This window comes from Podarcis melisellensis, assembly GCF_964234715.1.
Source record: "Podarcis melisellensis genome assembly, chromosome: 7".
NCBI lineage: Eukaryota > Metazoa > Chordata > Lepidosauria > Squamata > Lacertidae > Podarcis > Podarcis melisellensis.
Window position 1 is genome coordinate 84,221,670 of NC_138539.1, and position 18,287 is coordinate 84,239,956.

The following is an 18,287-nucleotide window of genomic DNA, read 5'->3' on the forward strand; positions in this document are numbered from 1 at the left end:
GCAGCAACCTAGGTGAAATGTAATTTGGTAATCCCACTCGTGTTACCTTTGGGATAAAGTTCTTTCAAAGGCACATCTCCAGGAGCCAGAACCCTGACCACCTGATTGGCAGCTGCAAGAGTCACACAATTTGGTCGCTTTGCTGCTCCACCTTTGCTGCGCTTTCCATAATACAAGGGATCAGAAGCCAAAGGTTGCCTCTGGCCCAGGACAGAGTCCCTCTTCCAGCTGTAAACCTCATTGGGAGACTGCAGGAAAATCACAAGAGAAGCAGGACGATAGGACTGCACTGCACAACAGAGTATACAGTCCTGTAACTGGTCCATAAAATCATCATCATCATATTTTTTATTTATACCTCGCCCTCCCCAGCCAAGGCTGGGCTCAGGGTGGCTTACAAGCAATAATAAAAACAAGTTGAATGATTACAACTTAAAAACAAATTAAAACACAACATTAAAATATTAAAATGTAGCCTCATCGCAGGAGGAGAAGGAAAAGAAAAAGGAAAGAGAAGGAGGGAATCAAATTGGCTCCAAGCCAACGGCCAGGTGGAACAACTCTGTCTTACAGGCCCTGCGGAAAGAAATCAGATCCTGCAGGGCCCTGGTCTCATGAGGCAGAGCGTTCCACCAGGCCGGAGCCAGTGTTGAAAAGGCCCTGGCTCTGGTTGAAGCCAATCTAACTTCCTTAGGGCCCGGGACCACTAGGGTGTTGCTATATATGGACCTTGAGGCTCTCCGTGGGGCATACCGGGAGAGGTGGTCCCGTAGGTACGAGGGTCCTAGGCCGTGAAGGGCTTTAAAGGTCAAAAGCAGCACCTTAAATCTGACCCTGTATTCCACCGGGAGCCAGTGCAGCTGGAAAAGCACTGGGTGAATGTGCTCCCATGGCAGAGACCCCGTGAGGAGCCTCGCTGCAGGATTCTGCACCCAGTGGAGTTTCTGGGACAGCTTCAAGGGCAGCCCCGCATAGAGCGAATTGCAGTAGTCAAGCCTGGAGGTGACAGTCGCATGGATCACTGTGGCCAGGTCGGGGCGGGAAAGGTAAGGGACCAACTGCTTGATGCGGCGAAGGTGGAAGAATGTTGCCTTGGCTGTTGCTGTAACCTCCATGGAAAGGGAGGCGTCAAGGATTACACCCAAACTCTTAACGGAAGGCAATGTGTTAAGGATGAACAATGAGGAAAAGGGAAATATCAACTTAAACATTCACTTCCTTGAACAGGGACTAATGAAGGCTCAACAGGCTTCTGCAATGCAAAGTTCACCAACTGTGGCTCCTCCTAGCCACAGGGACACGTGGTGTGATGAAAGGTAAAAGGTAAAGGTAAAGGTAAAGGGACCCCTGACCATTAGGTCCAGTCGTGACCGACTCTGGGGTTGCGGCACTCATTTCGCTTTATTGGCCGAGGGAGCCGGTGTACAGCTTCCAGGTCATATGGCCAGCATGACTAAGCTGCTTCTGGCGAACCAGAGCAGCGCACGGAAATGCCGTTTACCTTCCTGCCGGAGCAGTACCTATTTATCTACTTGCACTCTGATGTGCTTTCGAACTGCTAGGTTGGCAGGAGCAGGGACCGAGCAACGGGAACTCACACCGTTGTGGGGATTCGAACTGCCAACCTTCTGATCAGCAAGTCCTAGGCTCTGTGGTTTAACCTACAGAGCCACCCGTGTCCCTACTGTGTGGTGAAATCTACCTATGAAACCTCTTTCAAGGTGTTATAACAGGAACACCTCCTAGATCTTGTTTGGAATGCTGTTGTTAACTAAGGAGATATTTAAATGAAAAATGTATATTACTTTTACTGAAATGTTATATTCAATTTTATCTACAATGCATTGTCTAATTTCTTAGGTATATTTCAGTTAAATCCCGCTGCACGATCCAATAATTAAGAGGTGACGGCATCTCCTCTCCAATTCTGGGCAACAGACGATGGTAAAGAAAGGTAAGGTAAAGGACCCCTGGACGGTTAAGTCCAGTTAAAGACGACTATGGAGTTGTGACACTCATTTTGCTTTCAGGCCAAGGGAGCCGGCGTTTGTCCACAGACAGTTTTCCAGGTCATGTGGCCAGCATGACTAAACCGCTTCTGGCGCAACAGGACACCATGACAGAAGTCAGAGAGCACGGAAACGCTGTTTACCTTCCCACTGCAGTGGTACCTATTTATCTACTCGCACTGGCGTGCTTTTGAACTGCTAGTTTGGCAGAAGATGGGACAGAGCAATGGGAGCTCACTCTGTCACTGGGATTCGAACCGCCGACCTTCCTATCAGCAAGCCCCAGAGGCTCTGTGGTTTTTATGGTGGCACCATAAATGCCTCCATTATATGAAGGGCATCAACTGATACCATGTAGGATCAGAATTTTATCAAGCTTGTCCACAGCTAATTATCTACCTAGTGTGGGATCCTTGATGCTGACGTTTCATTTAAGTAAAAACGATGCCTACCATGAGGTGTGGAAATCCAACAACGAGAGAAGCATAATTATGTTCATCGGAGAGCATTCTGTTGGGGGAGCTGATCTTCTGCCCAAGTGCTGCACTTAGGTTTTCGGAAGACAACTGGTCACATGAAACTGCTTGTGGCATATGCAGTTCTGAAGTGAGGCAAAAGTGAAGCAAACAAATAATAATAATAATAATAATAATAATAATTTATTTCCCTAGCCACTCTGGGCAGCTTCCAACAAAATATTAAAATACAATAGTGTGTCAAACAATAAAAGCTTCCCTAAACAGGGCTGCCTTCAGATGTCTTCTAAAAGTCTGGTAGTTGTTTTTCTCTCTGACATTTGGTGGGAGGGCGTTCCACAGGGCGGGTGCCACCACTGAGAAGGCCCTCTGCCTGGTTCCCTGTAACTTGGCTTCTCGCAGCGAGGGAACCGCTAGAAGGCCCTCGACACTGGACCTCAGAGTCCGGGCGGAACAATGGGGACAGAGACGCTCCTTCAGGTACAGTGGTGCCTCGCAAGACGAAAAGAATCTGTTGCGCAAGTCTCTTCGTCTTGCGGTTTTTTCGTCTTGCAAGCAAGCCCATTAGCGGCTTAGCGGATTAGCGCTATTAGCGGCTTAGCGGGTTTAGTGGATCAGCTGATAAGTGGCTAAGCGGCTTAGTTGTTAAGCGGCTTAGCGGATCAGCTGTTTAGCGGCTTAGCGGATCAGCTGTTAAGCGGCTTAGCGGATCAGCTGTTTAGCGGCTTAGCGGATCAGCTGTTTAGCGGCTTAGCGGATCAGCTGATAAGTGGCTTAGCGGCTAGGGAAAAAGGGGGGGGAGGGAAAAAACCCCGCAGGAACTCACAAGACATTTTCGTCTTGCAAAGCAAGCCCATAGGAAATTCGTTTTGCGAAGCACCTCCAAAACGGAAAACCCTTTCGCCTAGTGGGTTTTCCGTCTTGCGAGGCATTCGTCTTGCGGGGCACCACTGTATACAGAAACATTTTTATTTAATCCCGAAGAGCAAAAGCTTGTATCCAGCTAAGGGGCCAATCCTACGGCAAGATACGTCAGGGAGAGCAGCTGTGGACGCCGCAGATCTCCAGCTCACCTGGGCTCAGCTGGCATTAAGTTGCCAACCCCAACTCAGCCAAAGATATGCCAGTGTAAACTTGCTCTTCCTGGCTCAGTGACGGAACAGCGAGCTGAACTGAAACAGGCTGAGTCTGGTGCAAGGGGAGATTTGAGGTCGGGGGACTCAGTCCATTCAGCTGGCAACCCAACACACACCACTCTTTTAAAGGCTTGTTTTCCCTCTGCCACCCTTAGGCAGAGCAACAGGAGATCCCCCACTGCTGAATGGGGGCTTAGATCTAGTATGGTTTTACACCAGTTTAATTTACTCCAGCTCGCTTTAAGGCAGCTGCTTTTGCACAAGGTTGCTCCCTAAGTCATCCTGAGATAAAACTCACTGGAAAAAACCAACAGATTTAAATTAGATATTGCCCACTGATAGTTTGTAGGCTGAGCAGGATTCTCATGCTTCAGCAGCTATTCCCTAAGAGGTGATGAGATGCAGTTTTCACCTGGTGATTGGCAAGAGGCACAGAAAAGTATGGGAATCGCGTTACACCTCCAGGCACAAGTTTTGTGCTTTTTATTATGCAGTCACAAACCATATTTAGGCAACTTTCTTGTAGCAGACATGCAGGACAGTAGTTGACACTGGCCACAAGTTCCTACCAAACGTGTCTGAACTGAACACCTACAGCTGCCTATTGAACAGCATTCTGTGGAACCAACAGTGAGCCTAAACAGGACAACAGCTGGGAATTTCTGGTCTCATACCACTGTTGTTGTTTTAAATACGTATATTGGTTAAAATGTAGTGGACTGTTGGCATGAAAGGAAGAGCCACACAATGCCTTGCATATATGGTGGCTCTGCCAGTTTCCATTCACACTATTGGAAACTAGGTGTGGTTCTCACTGAGACAGTAGGAGGCTAGACTAAAATCTTTCTTCCTGACATGCTAGTCCTGACATGGAGAGAACTGTGAGAGGTACTGTATTTTTCGCCCTATAGGACACACTTTTCCCCCTCCAAAAATGAAGGGGAAATCAGTGTGCGTCCTATGGGGTGAATGCAGGCTTTCGCTGAAGCTTGGAGAGCGAGAGGGATTGGTGCGCACTGACCCCTCTCGCTCTCCAGGCTTCAGGAAGCTATCAGCAAGCCTGGGGAGCCCAAAGGAGTTCCCGCAGGGCTCCCTAGGCTGCGATAGCCGCCTGCTGCACGGAGCACGGGGTGCGCTGAAGAAGAACGCCCCACGCTTCGGGCAGACATTGGGCAGCCCCACAAGCTCGGGGGACAGCGGGGAGGCGGAGCGCCGCCATCCCGCTGTTCCCCGACCTGGTTTGCATTCCCCAACCTGGTTTTGGGGGGTAAATAAAGGAAAAAAAATTTCCCTTCATTCCCCCCCCCCCCAAACTAGGTGCGTCCTATGGGCCGGTGCATCCTATGGGACGAAAAATACGGTAAGTAGGGACAGTGACCATTTCGCATGGGGTTCTGTTCTCGGCCCTCGTGTGCACACCCTCCGCCCGGTTCGCCCTGCCCCACCCTCTTCTAGGTCCAAAAGGACCCTCATTTTGGCAATTGTGTGGCTACTGGACACGCCTCAAATGCTCACTGCCTGTACTGAGGCTCCCAGTTAAAACAGAAAGACATGAATTAGTTGCAAATAAGTTTTCCTGTTGATTTCAATTAGACTGAATATAAACTTTCTTTGGATGTGAGTCACTACATCTTGTCATCTGAAGTTTTAACTCTCCTACTTTGGCATTTGGAAGGGAAACAATTGTAGAAGAGGCCACAATGTTGTTAGCAGTACTGTAATAAGATGAATGATGACTAGGAATTGTCCCTTTAAAGCTTTTAATTCACATAATACATGTCACCAGGTGGAAACCTGACTCATGCAGTGCCAAATCAATTTTAAATTCCCTACCTGTTTTTATTCCAGATTCGTTCTCCGTTGGCTCTTCATTCAGTGCATATAACTGGCAAATTCCATTCATTTCAGATTCCATATGCGTAGGCTTAGTTAAAAGATATTTTCTGCAAATCAGGTGGAATTGCCCAGTGGTTATTTAACACAGCCATATTTATCTCTTGTCCATTGCACTGATCAACACCGTCACAATTGTTTGGTTCCTGCGCCCCCAATCTCTCTCTCCCACTCTCAAATTATCTTTAGGACTTATTCTCAGGTTAACAGTGACGTAGCTACCACTTCAAAATGACTCCTTCCTTCCAGTATAATACCAGCAACATCTTTATGCAGAGAATTAAGGGAGACAGGCTGATGACATGGCTTCTTCTTCCCACATAAGTTGATGATGTTCATGAGGTGCCACAGCTGTGATGCAGCCACAGGAAAGGGGGAGCCCCACCTCCCTGGGCACAGTAAGAATGTTCCCCACTCTTAAATTTAGGGAGATCACAGAGGTAATCTTTTTGTGTTGACTGCCGATAGTTTTGATCCTTGTAGGCAACATTACAAATAATATTCCATTTGCTTTACCAATCTTAAGATTCATATGTAAACGTAAAGGGACCCCTGACCATTAGGTCCAGTCGTGGCCGACTCTTGGGGTTGCGGCGCTCATCTCGCTTTATTGGCCGAGGGAGCCGGCGTACAGCTTCCGGGTCATGTGGCCAGCATGACTAGGCCGCTTCTGGCGAACCAGAGCAGTGCACGGAAACACTGTTTACCTTCCCACTGGAGCGGTACCTATTTATCTACTTGCACTTTGACGTGCTTTCGAACTGCTAGGTTGGCAGGAGCAGGGACCAAGCAACGGGAGCTCACCCCTTCGTGGGGATTCGAACTGCCGACCTTCTGATCGGCAAGTCCTAGGCTCTGTGGTTTAACCCACAGCGCCACCCGCATCCCTCTGAAGATTCATACCCCACGTTAAGTGCTTGAAAACCTCGTGGATTTCAATGGGTTGGAGCAAAGCAAGTTTTTAACTCATTAGCATGAACATTAAGCCAAACCATGGCTTAGCAAGAACAAGCAGGTCCCTGGAGTGAAAATCCCAGCTGTTTTGCTCCTTCCCTGGACTTGCTGCCGCCATGCAGCCCAGAGCTAAGCCGTAGTTTGGTTGACTGTCATGCGTGAAACCAGGTTTGTGATTTGTCTCCCCCAAGCAAACCACAAATGGTAAATCAAGAACAAAGCTTTGTTATAAGCCTGTAGTTTACAGGGAGAGAGACAAACCACAAGTCCAGGCTGTAAGCCAAGCACTGAGCCAAGCCACGGACAGCAGCAGCATGGCCAAGGGAGGAGTCAAGTGGCGGCAAATTTTCACCCCAGATACCCCTAGGATTACCGGCTCTAACTAAGCCAAAGTTTGTCTTAGCGTTACATAAAAACCACACCAGTATTTTTGGCTGGATTCTGCCAAAAAACTTGCTAAAGCAGAAGCAGGGGTTACAAAAAATGGAAATTCCCAAGTTATGGAGAAATATTTTCATGCAAATATTTAGGCATGGAGAGGGCATGGATATGTCTACGTTTCTGGGTGGCATATCTGTAGCATGTTTATCTTACTGGTTTGTTTTGCTCTCGACCAGGAGCCAGTGGTCTTCAGCCACTAAAAAGACGGAGGAGAGTTTGATAGGCAGCGTGATGGTGTGAGCGTGGCCCTCCAGGACATCTAAAACAGTAAGGTGACTCCTGGAAAATAAAGGGGTAAGAAAGACAAAATTAGGCTGAGGACAAACGCTGGGGGTTTTTTTGCCATGAGGGGAGGGAATAGGAAACAGGAGTTCTTTCTCACCCTTCTTCTTTATAGAACACCAGCCAGTTTTTGTGTGAAAACTCCCTGCACATTTTGTGACTCTTCTAAGAAAAAAACAAATTACAAAATTACCCAGTTCAAACTCACACAATTACCCAATTCATCACAACTTCAGTTGTAAAAGAGTTGTCTGCCGGCTTACAGGAGGAAAACAAACAAACAGCAAATGAATATTTGGCCTCTATCTACATGAATGAAAAGTGCTTCAGATCAGGCTTTTACTTCCATAGAGACCTTGTTTGGCAAAAAATATAGTACTATATTCCAAAAGCCAGCAGGGTGCACTCTACTGATATATAAATGCTTATAACCACAGATTCCCTGGTTTATTTGACGTACCGTATTTTTCGCACCATAGGGCGCACCGGACCATAGGGCGCACCCATTTTTTTGGGGGGAAATAAAGGGGAAAAAATTATTTCCCCCCCCCCAGGCGCGGGGCTGGGGCGGGGGAAGCTCGAGCTTCCCCCGACTCCAGCCCGCAAACAGGCAGCTCTCTGCAAGCCGTGGGAGCACTCCCGCTGCTTGTGGAGAGGTCCGCGAAGCCTGGGCGCGCTGAGCTCAGCGCGCGCAGGCTTCGGCATGCTGGCAACTCCCCGCAAGGAGCCGGAGCGCTCCGGCTCCTTGCGGAGAGGTCCGCGAAGCCTGGGCGCGCTGAGCTCAGCGCGCGCAGGCTTCGGCATGCTGGCAACTCCCTGCAAGGAGCCGGAGCGCTCCGGCTCCTTGCGGAGAGGTCCGCGAAGCCTGGGCGCGCTGAGCTCAGCGCGCGCAGGCTTCGGCATGCTGGCAACTCCCCGCAAGGAGCCGGAGCGCTCCGGCTCCTTGCGGAGAGGTCCGCGAAGCCTGGGCGCGCTGAGCTCAGCGCGCGCAGGCTTCGGCATGCTGGCAACTCCCCGCAAGGAGCCGGAGCGCTCCGGCTCCTTGCGGAGAGGTCCGCGAAGCCTGGGCGCGCTGAGCTCAGCGCGCGCAGGCTTCGGCATGCTGGCAACTCCCCGCAAGGAGCCGGAGCGCTCCAGCTCCTTGCGGAGAGGTCCGGGAAGCCTGGGCGCGCTGAGCTCAGCGCGCGCAGGCTTCGGCATGCTGGCAACTCTCCGCAAGGAGCCGGAGTGCTCCCGCTCCTTTCGAAGAGGTCCGCGAAGCCTGGAGAGCGTGAGGGGTCGGTGCGCACCGACCCCTCTCACTCTCCAGGCTTCAGCGAAAGCCTGCATTCGCACCATAGGACGCACACACATTTCCCCTTCATTTTTGGAGGGGAAAAAGTGCGTCCTATGGTGCGAAAAATACGGTAAACTGGATTGAGACTGGAATAAAAGAGATTTATCATGCAAAGCTGTCAGACCACTGGGCCCATCTAGGAGAGAAGACTTTACCCTACTCTCAAAGAATTTAGCCCGAGATATTTCTAGTTCTTTTGAACTGAGATCCTGGCTACTGAACAAGAAGCCCTTCACATGCAAACTATACTGCATCATGACTACATAGCTCCTCCAAAGCCCATTTCTATATCTGACTGTAAGGGAAATTTAATTAAAAATACATGCATATAAAATCCTGAAGAGTAGCTATGTTAGTGCCTGCAAGCAAAAACAGTTGTTCTGTAGTACCATAAAAAAACAAAACTAAAGAAATGCACCCTGGCATGAGGTTTCAAAGTGAAGAGCTTCCTTTATGTGTTGCTGTTCATAAAGGCTAGACAGAAAAAACTGTGATAACTAGGCTTGGAGGAGACCAAAGCTTCTCATTTTGCACAAAGCATAGTTGGCTACTGCGATGCCTTACCTCAGGGGTAGGCAACCTAAGGGGCTGGATGCGGCCCAGTCGCCTTCTCAATCCGGCCGGCGAACGGTCCGGGAATCAGCGTGTTTTTACATGAGAAGAATGTGTCCTCTTATTTAAAATGCATCTCTAGGTTATTTGTGGGGCCCGCCTGGTGTTTTTATATGAGTAGAATGTGTGCTTTTATTTAATATGCATCTCTGGGTTATTTGTGGGGCCTGCCTGGTGTTTTTACGTGAGCAGAATGTGTGCTTTTATTTAAAATGCATCTCTGGGTTATTTGCGGGGCATAGGAATTCATTCATTATTTTTTTTTCAAATTATTGTCCGGCCCCCCACATGGTCTGAGGGACGGTGGACCAGCCCACGGCTGAAAACGGTTCCTGACCCCTGCCTTACCTGCTCTTCCTTGTTCCCCCACCAGGATGACCTTTTAGGACCCTCTTTCACATCTGGCGACAGTAAAAGTCGGCGTATGGATCCAGTGTTCATGTCCACTAATAGAATAACATTGCTCTGCAAAAAGAAAGTAAAAAAATTACATTCTTTTCCAGCATATGCCATTTTCATGGCATCATTGATTCCTTTCACTGAAAAGATTGACACTGAAGACATTTTAGAATTTTGAGTAGATTTCTCTTTGTTGGAAACCACTACCTAAGCTTTTTTCTTTTTTTCTTTTTTTTCAAAAGAGGCCCCTCAACAGCATTTTGTCAAAGTTCACTGTTAGGTTGAAATTCTTGACTTACAAGAGAAATATATGGTTGGTCTGTTGTGTCAAACTGGTCTCAATATCCCAACCCATGTAATGTCATATGAATAGGAGAGCACCAAAGAAATAATCACAGATTAATTCCAAGATCTGCTACAGATCACTTCTTTGGTTATTTTGTTGAAGGAAGCTCTTTGGAGCAAGTGAAAGTGTTCAAGCAACCTGGACTAAGATGAGGCACAATCTAGGACCATAAAATTCATGCAGGTCTATTTGGAAAGAAGTGTGGTGAGACAGCTCCCCTTATCTTTTAGGATATGGCACTAAGGTAAAGCACTTCATTTCTTTCTTTTTAAAAATTCAGCTACCTATTCAAGACCGTGACAACTGGGGTCTCCATGCCATATTGCTATAACTTCACCCTAAAAAAGAGGCAAGCATCAGTTTGGCAGAAATGTAAATTATGTAAATTATGTAAATGTGAATTATGCCTTGTTGTTACTGATGTGGTGAATTTGTATCTGGGCGATAACACTTCAGGTAGCAAACGGGAACGCACTTGCCTGAACGTTCCTTCACACAAAAGAATTCCTAACACAGAAAACTTGGTATCAGGGATAAAGAGTCTAGCAGAGAACCCCTTGTTGTTGTTGTTGTTGTTGTTCAGTTGTTTAGTTGTGTCCGACTCTTTGTGACTCCATGGACCAGAGCACACAAGGCACTCCTGTCTTCCACTGCCTCCCGCAGCTTCGTCAAACTCACATTCACAGCTTCGAGAACACTGTCCAATCATCTCGTCCTCTGTCGTCCCCTTCTCCCCTTCATCTTTCCCAACATCAGGGTTTTTTCAAGGGAGTCTTCTCTTCTCATGAGGTGGCCAAAGTATTGGAGCCTCAGCTTCAGGATCTGTCCTTCCAGTGAGCACTCAGGGCTGATTTCCTTAAGAATGCAGAGGTTGGATCTTCTTGCAGTCCATGGGACTCTCAAGAGTCTCCTCTGGCACCATAATTCAAAAGCATCCATTCTTCGGCGATCAGCCTTCTTTATTGTCCAGCTCTCACTTCCATACATCACTACTGGAAAAACCATAGCTTTAACAATGTGGACCTTTGTCGGCAAAGTGTCTCTGCTTTTTAAGATGCTGTCTAGGTTTGTCATTGCTTTTCTCCCAAGAAGCAGGCGTCTCTTAATTTCGTGGCTGCTGTCACCATCTGCAGTGATCATGGAGTCCAAGAAAGTAAAATCTCTTGCTGCCTCCATTTCTTCCCCTTCTATTTGCCAGGAGGTGATGGGCCCAGTGGCCATGATCTTAGTTTTTTTGATGTTGAGCTTCAGACTATACTTTACATGTAAGAACCCCTTACATGTAACAAATCTCCACTCATACATTCCGGATCGTAGTTATATTCAGCAAATCAACATCTCTTCTTAAAAAAGAAAGGTTTTAACTCAAACCCAGTAAGATATTGCCAAGCACTTGGCATTATACCCTATGTACGGTAACTCCAAGAAAGTGTTTGCAATGCTCACAGCCCCTATATATACAAAAGTACATGAAGGAGAAGATTAAAAAGGCCTTCTTGATGAGTCTCGAATGCGCATTAGCACAATACAACTAAATAAAGGGTTAAGATTTTCCGGCCATTGCAAGGCAGTTGTGTTCTTTCACTTAGTGGTGGGCTCAGGAGGTCGGCTGGCACCATAACAAGGCCCCTTTCCCAACCCTCGCAGACATTAATGGCTCCCATCTGTAACAGGGACTGGTGGTGTGTTGGTTTGCGTATAAAAATAGAAATTTGCATCACTGGTGAATACTTCCAGTTACAGCTTTGGCAATTCTTCAAGTGGGCTGGGAAGATATGCTGTGCTTGTGCACAGTTTCGGTTATGTTTATTCTTTACTGGGAGAAAAGAAACCTTTGGGTGACCTCATGTCCCCAGTGCCTTGAATTCCAAATACTCAACAGATGTAACAGCCATTATTTTGAGGCGCCGCTCTTTTATTTTTAGCTACTGCAAAGCTTCCCTTTCCTTGCTGCAGTTTGTTCCTTCGCCAGGGTTTTCCTCCCTTGGAAGAACTTAGTTCAAATAAGGGTGTAATTGCGACTAAGGGAAAGGGAAGCTGATGTTAGAGTTCTTCTAGATGGGAGGAGGGGAGCTTAAAAATGCAGAGCAGGAAGAAAGGATAGAGAAGAAAATATTTGAACAGGACTTATTTCCTTATTGCTTTGCCATCCCTCCTTTCCTGCAGGCAAATATTTCCTCCAAAGCCATACCCAGTTCCTCTTTTTCAGGCCCCCCAAGAACAAGAAAGTACTCAATATTTTTGTTTTGTGCATGTGCGTACATTTGCTTGAAAGAGCTTTGGAGGCCTTCATTAATTTCCTTTTCTCTTCACTTTCTGCTGGAGCTCTTGAGACTGTTTCAGACACTACAAGCGCATTGCAAGAGCAATAAAAGCAAACAACATTTATTTATTTTTTGTGCTTAATGATGAGCCCCAGCTTTCATCTGCTTTCTTGTACAAAGTTTGCAAAAGGAAATTAGGATTTAAACTGGACTCTGAATGGTGGTGGCACACCGCTTTTAGCCTGCAAAACAATTATCTGCATTTCTCTGTGCCATTAAGGTCCTGGAACATGAATAAAGGCATTTTTCCCCCAATGCACCAGTTAAATGAAATATCCAGAATGCATTTATATTGTTAGAGAAGACTGTTAAGGATAGGAAGAGAAGCAGGAAGCAAACAGATGATTTGGTTCGGGAATTATGCGAGTGCGAAGTTGCCATCAAACGCAGCAGCAACACCTCTCTTTTCATTTTCAGTGTTTAGCAATGCAAAACTGGAGAGACTATGTCACCATAAATTTTGCTCTGCCTAATAAGTGGAGCGAGAACAGAGAAACTTGCAAATGGTGACACTGTCGCTCCATACTTTTGCATGAATAACCAGAAGGCGTAACCGGCTGTACTTTTGAAAAAATAAGGTATACTATCCGTTGTATCAAATTGTAGATTTCAACGGAAGTCTCATAAAGTTCAACGAAAAAAGCAGAAGACCCAGTGGATCAGTTCATTCTCTAGTCAGTTCATGCATAAGGTCCATACATGTATAAGTATCTATTCCACTTGTCTGTTCAAAGAGTCCAAAAATCCACATGAAGGGTTGCTACCACTGCTATGCTATAAGATCCACTATCCTGTAATATTACATATGAGCCTGTTCTACTGATGAAGCCTAGGATGGTGAAACAAGGCTAATATTCCAGAAATCCTTGTCTTAGACTCTGTGAAAGGATTCTGTGGAGCTGTATTGTTTTTAACACTTGATTGGGAGCCATCCAGAGTCGCTTAGGAAACTCAGCCAGATGGGTGGGGTATGTATGTATGTATGTATGTATAAATAAATAAATAAATATTATTATTATTATTATTTCAATGCATGGCAAAAAGATATTTCTAAATATAATTAGCAAGGGGGAAAAACCTAGAATAAAATATAAAATATTGATAGATGCAAAAGAGAGGGGAGGTTTCTCCCTGCCTGATATGAGATTATACTATGAAGCATCTTGTCTTTGTTGGTTGAAGGAATGGATGACATTGGAGAATTCACATATTTTAGACTTAGAATGTCATGAGAATATTTTCAGTTGGCAGGCTTATTTATGGTATGAAAAGGTGAAAGTACATAAAGGATTTACAAATCCTATAACTGGGGGAAATTTGTATAGAGAATGGAATAAATACAAAAATCTATTAGAGGCAAAAACAGCACTTGGGCTGTCACCATAGGAATCCATAGTGGTAAAGAAAAAGAATATGATGTAAGGCTGGACAACTTATAGAAATTTATTTAAAAAATTGTGATGAGTATAAATTAGAATAATTTAAGGAATTATCAGGAAAATTGACAACATGGATACAATCTCCTCATTTGAATTAAGTACTTAAGAAAGGGATTGGGAAACAAACATCACAACTGGAGAGAGATCTGTTGGAAAGTAATGTAAAAGTGCTGTCTAAAATGTGTAATATGCTATTGGAATAGAAGACAAAGCTTGCAACAAGTCCGTAAGGTAGTGCCATAGAATTATCCCTCTCTTACAGATGTGGGTGTGGAGGCAAAGTGGCGTGCCTAAAGAACCCCCAATTAGTTTTTGGACAGAAAATCCTCGGTGCAAATCTTGTCTCCAATTCATAATGCAGTATCTTAACCCCCATACTACACCAGCTCTCATGCGGTACAAGGAGCCAAGATTACGGAGGACTGCAAGTGAGCAAGCAAGATGTGTCACAAGCCCAGCTCCTACGCAATCAGGAAACGTTTGGCGAAAACAACAAAAGGCAGTGCCCTACACCAGGGGAACATTTGTCCTCCATAATCCCAACCAAGATGAACTGGATGAGAATTATTTTTGATCTCAAAACTAGACAGACGTTAGAGCTTGAGAAATATGAGGGATCCCTCTTCCTGGTGCTAACATATTAACCCCGGAAATGGAAATCATGTTGGCTTTTTTTACCTGCTCTTCGTGTAGAACTACTTGACCTTTGAGAGGGTTACCCAGAGGTGCCAATGTCACAAACGGTTGCCACATTCCACCAACAGTCCTTGGGAAGATGTCATACAAGTCTATAATGCATCCATTCTTACTGGCCGGATCCATGACATATAAGGACACAGGATTGCATGTAGCCACATAAAGGGCGTCTTCTGCTTCCGAAAGCGGGAATAAGATCCAGATTACATGAAAGCAAACATATGAACAGATTGCTTATAGACACAGACATTGTTTGCATAAATATATTGATATATGGAATGAGTCTATACATAATATAGCAGGTTATTAATAATCCTATATGTATTCGCATATATATGTATTCACATATTATACAAAGGTAAAGGTAAAGGGATCCCTGACCGTTAGGTCCAGCCGCAGACAACACTGGGGTTGTGGTGCTCATTTCGCTTTATTGGCCGAGGGAGCCAGTGTACAGCTTCCGGGTCATGTGGCCAGCATGACTAAGCCGCTTCTGGCGAACCAGAGCAGCGCACGGAAACGCTGTTTACCTTCCCACCGGAAGGTTTATAGATCAGAGGGAATAAAAAAAGTTGGCATACAAACTAATTTATATTAATTATGTTCTAGATATCTACACATTCATACAGTTTCTCATCATCACTAAATAAACAGAAAATAAAAATTATACTCTACCCTGCGCCACAGCAACATCGCACACTAAATTAACTTCATTCAAAGGCAGCGACCAAAAGGCACGTTCTTCTGTAAAGCTCAGGGATCTGGCTTCGTGTCTTTCCAGTGGGAATGCCTGCACATTTAAGTACATTGGACCCTAAAAGAAATATAATTTATAATTTGAATTAGACACATATGCGGGCACCAAAATCTTTTAAATGCTTAGGGCCTCTAAGGGTCTTAATCCAGCCCTGGAATTGGCAGACTACAAATTGTGAATACTTGAAAAAATCCTGTATGACTTTAAAATCCTGGAAAATAGGGTATGCTTACAGTCAACATTAAGATTTTTTTTAAAAAAATCTCACCTTTATATCTATGTGATGTGTTTCAGTTGGGCACAAAAGTTTCTGCTGTGCATTACCCAGCTGGCTGGCTTTCCAGTAGCCCATTAATTTTGCACCTGGCAATGGCAACCTGCCCAACAAAGAAACTATTATTAATTTGTTTTTTTTAGATAGCTAGATAGCTAGATAGATGGGAGTTTTCAAACATTTACAGATAACAACAACAAAGAGAACAGAGGAACAAAACAAAACCAAAATCAATGTAAGAGGGAAAATGCAAGTTATTGGCATCTGAAGTGCCATGAATGCTAACCCACCCATAACTTTCTCTTTTTAGATGGCACCTCATCTAAAAATACATTTCTGAGCTGAAAAGTTTCCTTGTTGACACAATCTTAATCTGCCACAGCGCCAGCAGTCTTAAAATCTCAAGGAAACAATACCAGGAGGAGTCCCACTGAAAATTATGCTCTGTGAGGGAAAGACTTGGAAACCCAAATGGCCTGTGTAGTATAAGCTGCTTGAGGGGAAAGCTACCCAGAAACACTTTGGCTGCACGGAGGCCACAGGTTTGAATGCAACAACTGACAAAGGAACAAGGAAATGCATTTCTAGAAAATACAAACAAGTTCTGCCAAATAAGTGTTTAAAGAGGAGGCCAAGTTGGGTTCTTTTTTTCTGTGGGGTGGGAAAGATAGATAGGGAGCTGACAAGATCAAGGAGAGACTAGATAAAAATAATAGGAAAAGTCCTCTATGCCAGGGCTGCCATACGTTTGGAATTTCCCAGAGATAGCTGAGATCTGCACATCAAAAATGGCGTCTGGGTGGAATTTTCGAAAAGCAGCACGAATGTCCAGGAAAACCCGGTGTATGGCAGCCCATATCGGAAGTGTTGATTTTTTTTTTTGTATTTTCCTTGTTTAAAAAAGGTAAAAAAAGGACGCTTTTTGGGGGAGATTTTGCAAAAAATTGAAATATGGCAACCCTATCGTATACAACTCAGCCCATTTTCATTAACTGCCATGACTGATGAAGCATTGCCATTGAACGGCTCTGTCTCCCTCAGAAGAAGGTTTCCCAGCATTTCCTGCCTGTCACAGAATGCGGTCAGGGCAAAGAATCGGAGCAGACGAGGACGCCTATTATCTTAACACATTAGTTAAGACAATGCTTGTTAAACCTGCCAGACTTCCAACATTATGACTGTTAAAGGTCAAGGACCCCTGACAGTTATGTCCAGTCGCGAACGACTCTGGGGTTGTGGCGCTCATCTAGCTTTACTACTAAAACATCTAACAATACAAACTTGACTCTGAGGGGCAAGTGTTCCTTTTCAAACAAGTTTTCTAAGGGAAGGGAGACAGTGGGCTTGCTTCATAGCCCAAAGATCACCAAGATACGAAGGAGAAACTTAGAGGAAGATGATGCTTGGGAGCGATCATGTCAACTGCCCCTTCCATATTGTCATTTCATAGGGAGGTCAGCGCTTTGACAGAATCATTCAGGAACACATCAGTTTCTGAGGGGAGGCCCTTCAAACAGGCCCACTCCCCTTTCTGGCAGGAATTGCCACTACCAAGACAAAGTTCACCAGACCAGGTAATGGTCCAAAAACAATAAGGGATTGCACTGTATTCCCTCATTTTCAAACCATCCCTCACATCACTCAAGGGTGTGCCCTGCCTAATCTGTTGGTCCAACAGCCACTTGAGACATTCCCATGGTTGTCATGAAAGACATGAAATTTCAAGCCAGCCCAATGGCAGCCTCCACAGGGACAATGGAGTCATGCAGGACAACTGTCCCTGGGTCCTCTAGCACCACGCCACGGACCACCTTGCCCAGCTCAATTTCATTGTGTTGTTGTTGTTGTTTAGTCGTTTAGTCGTGTCCGACTCTTCGTGACCCCATGGACCAGAGCACGCCAGGCACTCCTGTCTTCCACTGCCTCCCGCAGCTTTGTCAAACTCATATTCGTAGCTTCAAGAACACTGTCCAACCATCTCGTCCTCTGTCTTCCCCTTCTCCTTGTGCCCTCCATCTTTCCCAACATCAGGGTCTTTTCCAGGGAGTCTTCTCTTCTCATGAGGTGGCCAAAGTATTGGAGCCTCAACTTCACGATCTGTCCTTCTAGTGAGCACTCAGGGCTGATTTCCTTCAGAATGGAGAGGTTGGATCTTCTTGCAGTCCATGGGACTCTCAAGAGTCTCCTCCAGCGCCATAATTCAAAAGCATCAATTCTTCGGCGATCAGCCTTCTTGATGGTCCAGCTCTCACTTCCATACATCACTACTGGGAAAACCATGGCTTTAACTATACGGACCTTTGTTGGCAAGGTGATGTCTCTGCTTTTTAAGACGCTGTCTAGGTTTGCCTTCGCCTTTCTCCCAAGGAGCAGGCGTCTTTTAATTTCATGACTGCTGTCACCATCTGCAGTGATCATGGAGCCCAAGAAGGTAAAATCTCTCACTGCCTCCATTTCTTCCCCTTCTATTTGCCAGGAGGTGATGGGCCCAGTGGCCATGATCTTCGGGGTTTTTTCCACCCCCCCGTTTTTTTCTCAGACTTCTGGAGAGGCATCATGGCTGGTTAGCTGTCTCTGTTGAGGCTCTATCCTCAAAGATAATTAAGTGGTGATTAACGATAGCTACTGTCTCGTATTATCTCTGAGGAACAGATATAATAGGGATTATCTTCCAAATGTTCTGGAAGGATTGCTCCCGCCATGGGACCAAGAAATCTTTAAGGAACCCAAACGGTTGAATTTTGCTATAACACCACTTAATAGCCCTAGAGGTCAGCCCCTAGGTCAAAGATAATCAAAAGCTCCTTTCTTCAATTATTTCTGAAACTCCTATAAATTACTACTATTGCTATCTCTCTGCTGGTTGAAATGTTCATTTGAAATACAACCCAATAGCTGGCTTAAGAGGAGATG

The 18,287-nt window shown here is 45.5% G+C and overlaps 1 protein-coding gene across 3 annotated transcripts in view; it reads right to left on the reverse strand.

The window, feature by feature from the left end:
• VWA8 (von Willebrand factor A domain containing 8) overlaps window positions 1-18,287 on the reverse strand; it is a 99,992-nt gene that overhangs the window by 25,986 nt on the left and 55,719 nt on the right. For 2 of the 3 annotated variants that reach the window (XM_081917704.1, XM_081917703.1), the window contains exons 27-35: window positions 15,369-15,477; window positions 15,019-15,157; window positions 14,326-14,519; window positions 9,488-9,604; window positions 7,292-7,356; window positions 7,063-7,188; window positions 5,455-5,564; window positions 2,462-2,610; window positions 47-248 (exon numbers count right to left, since the gene is read on the reverse strand). In XM_081917704.1, the coding sequence (XP_081773830.1) occupies window positions 47-248; window positions 2,462-2,610; window positions 5,455-5,564; window positions 7,063-7,188; window positions 7,292-7,356; window positions 9,488-9,604; window positions 14,326-14,519; window positions 15,019-15,157; window positions 15,369-15,477 (1,211 nt within the window). The remainder of the gene's footprint in view (window positions 1-46; window positions 249-2,461; window positions 2,611-5,454; window positions 5,565-7,062; window positions 7,189-7,291; window positions 7,357-9,487; window positions 9,605-14,325; window positions 14,520-15,018; window positions 15,158-15,368; window positions 15,478-18,287) is intronic. The other variant, XM_081917705.1, reaches the window with a different exon arrangement.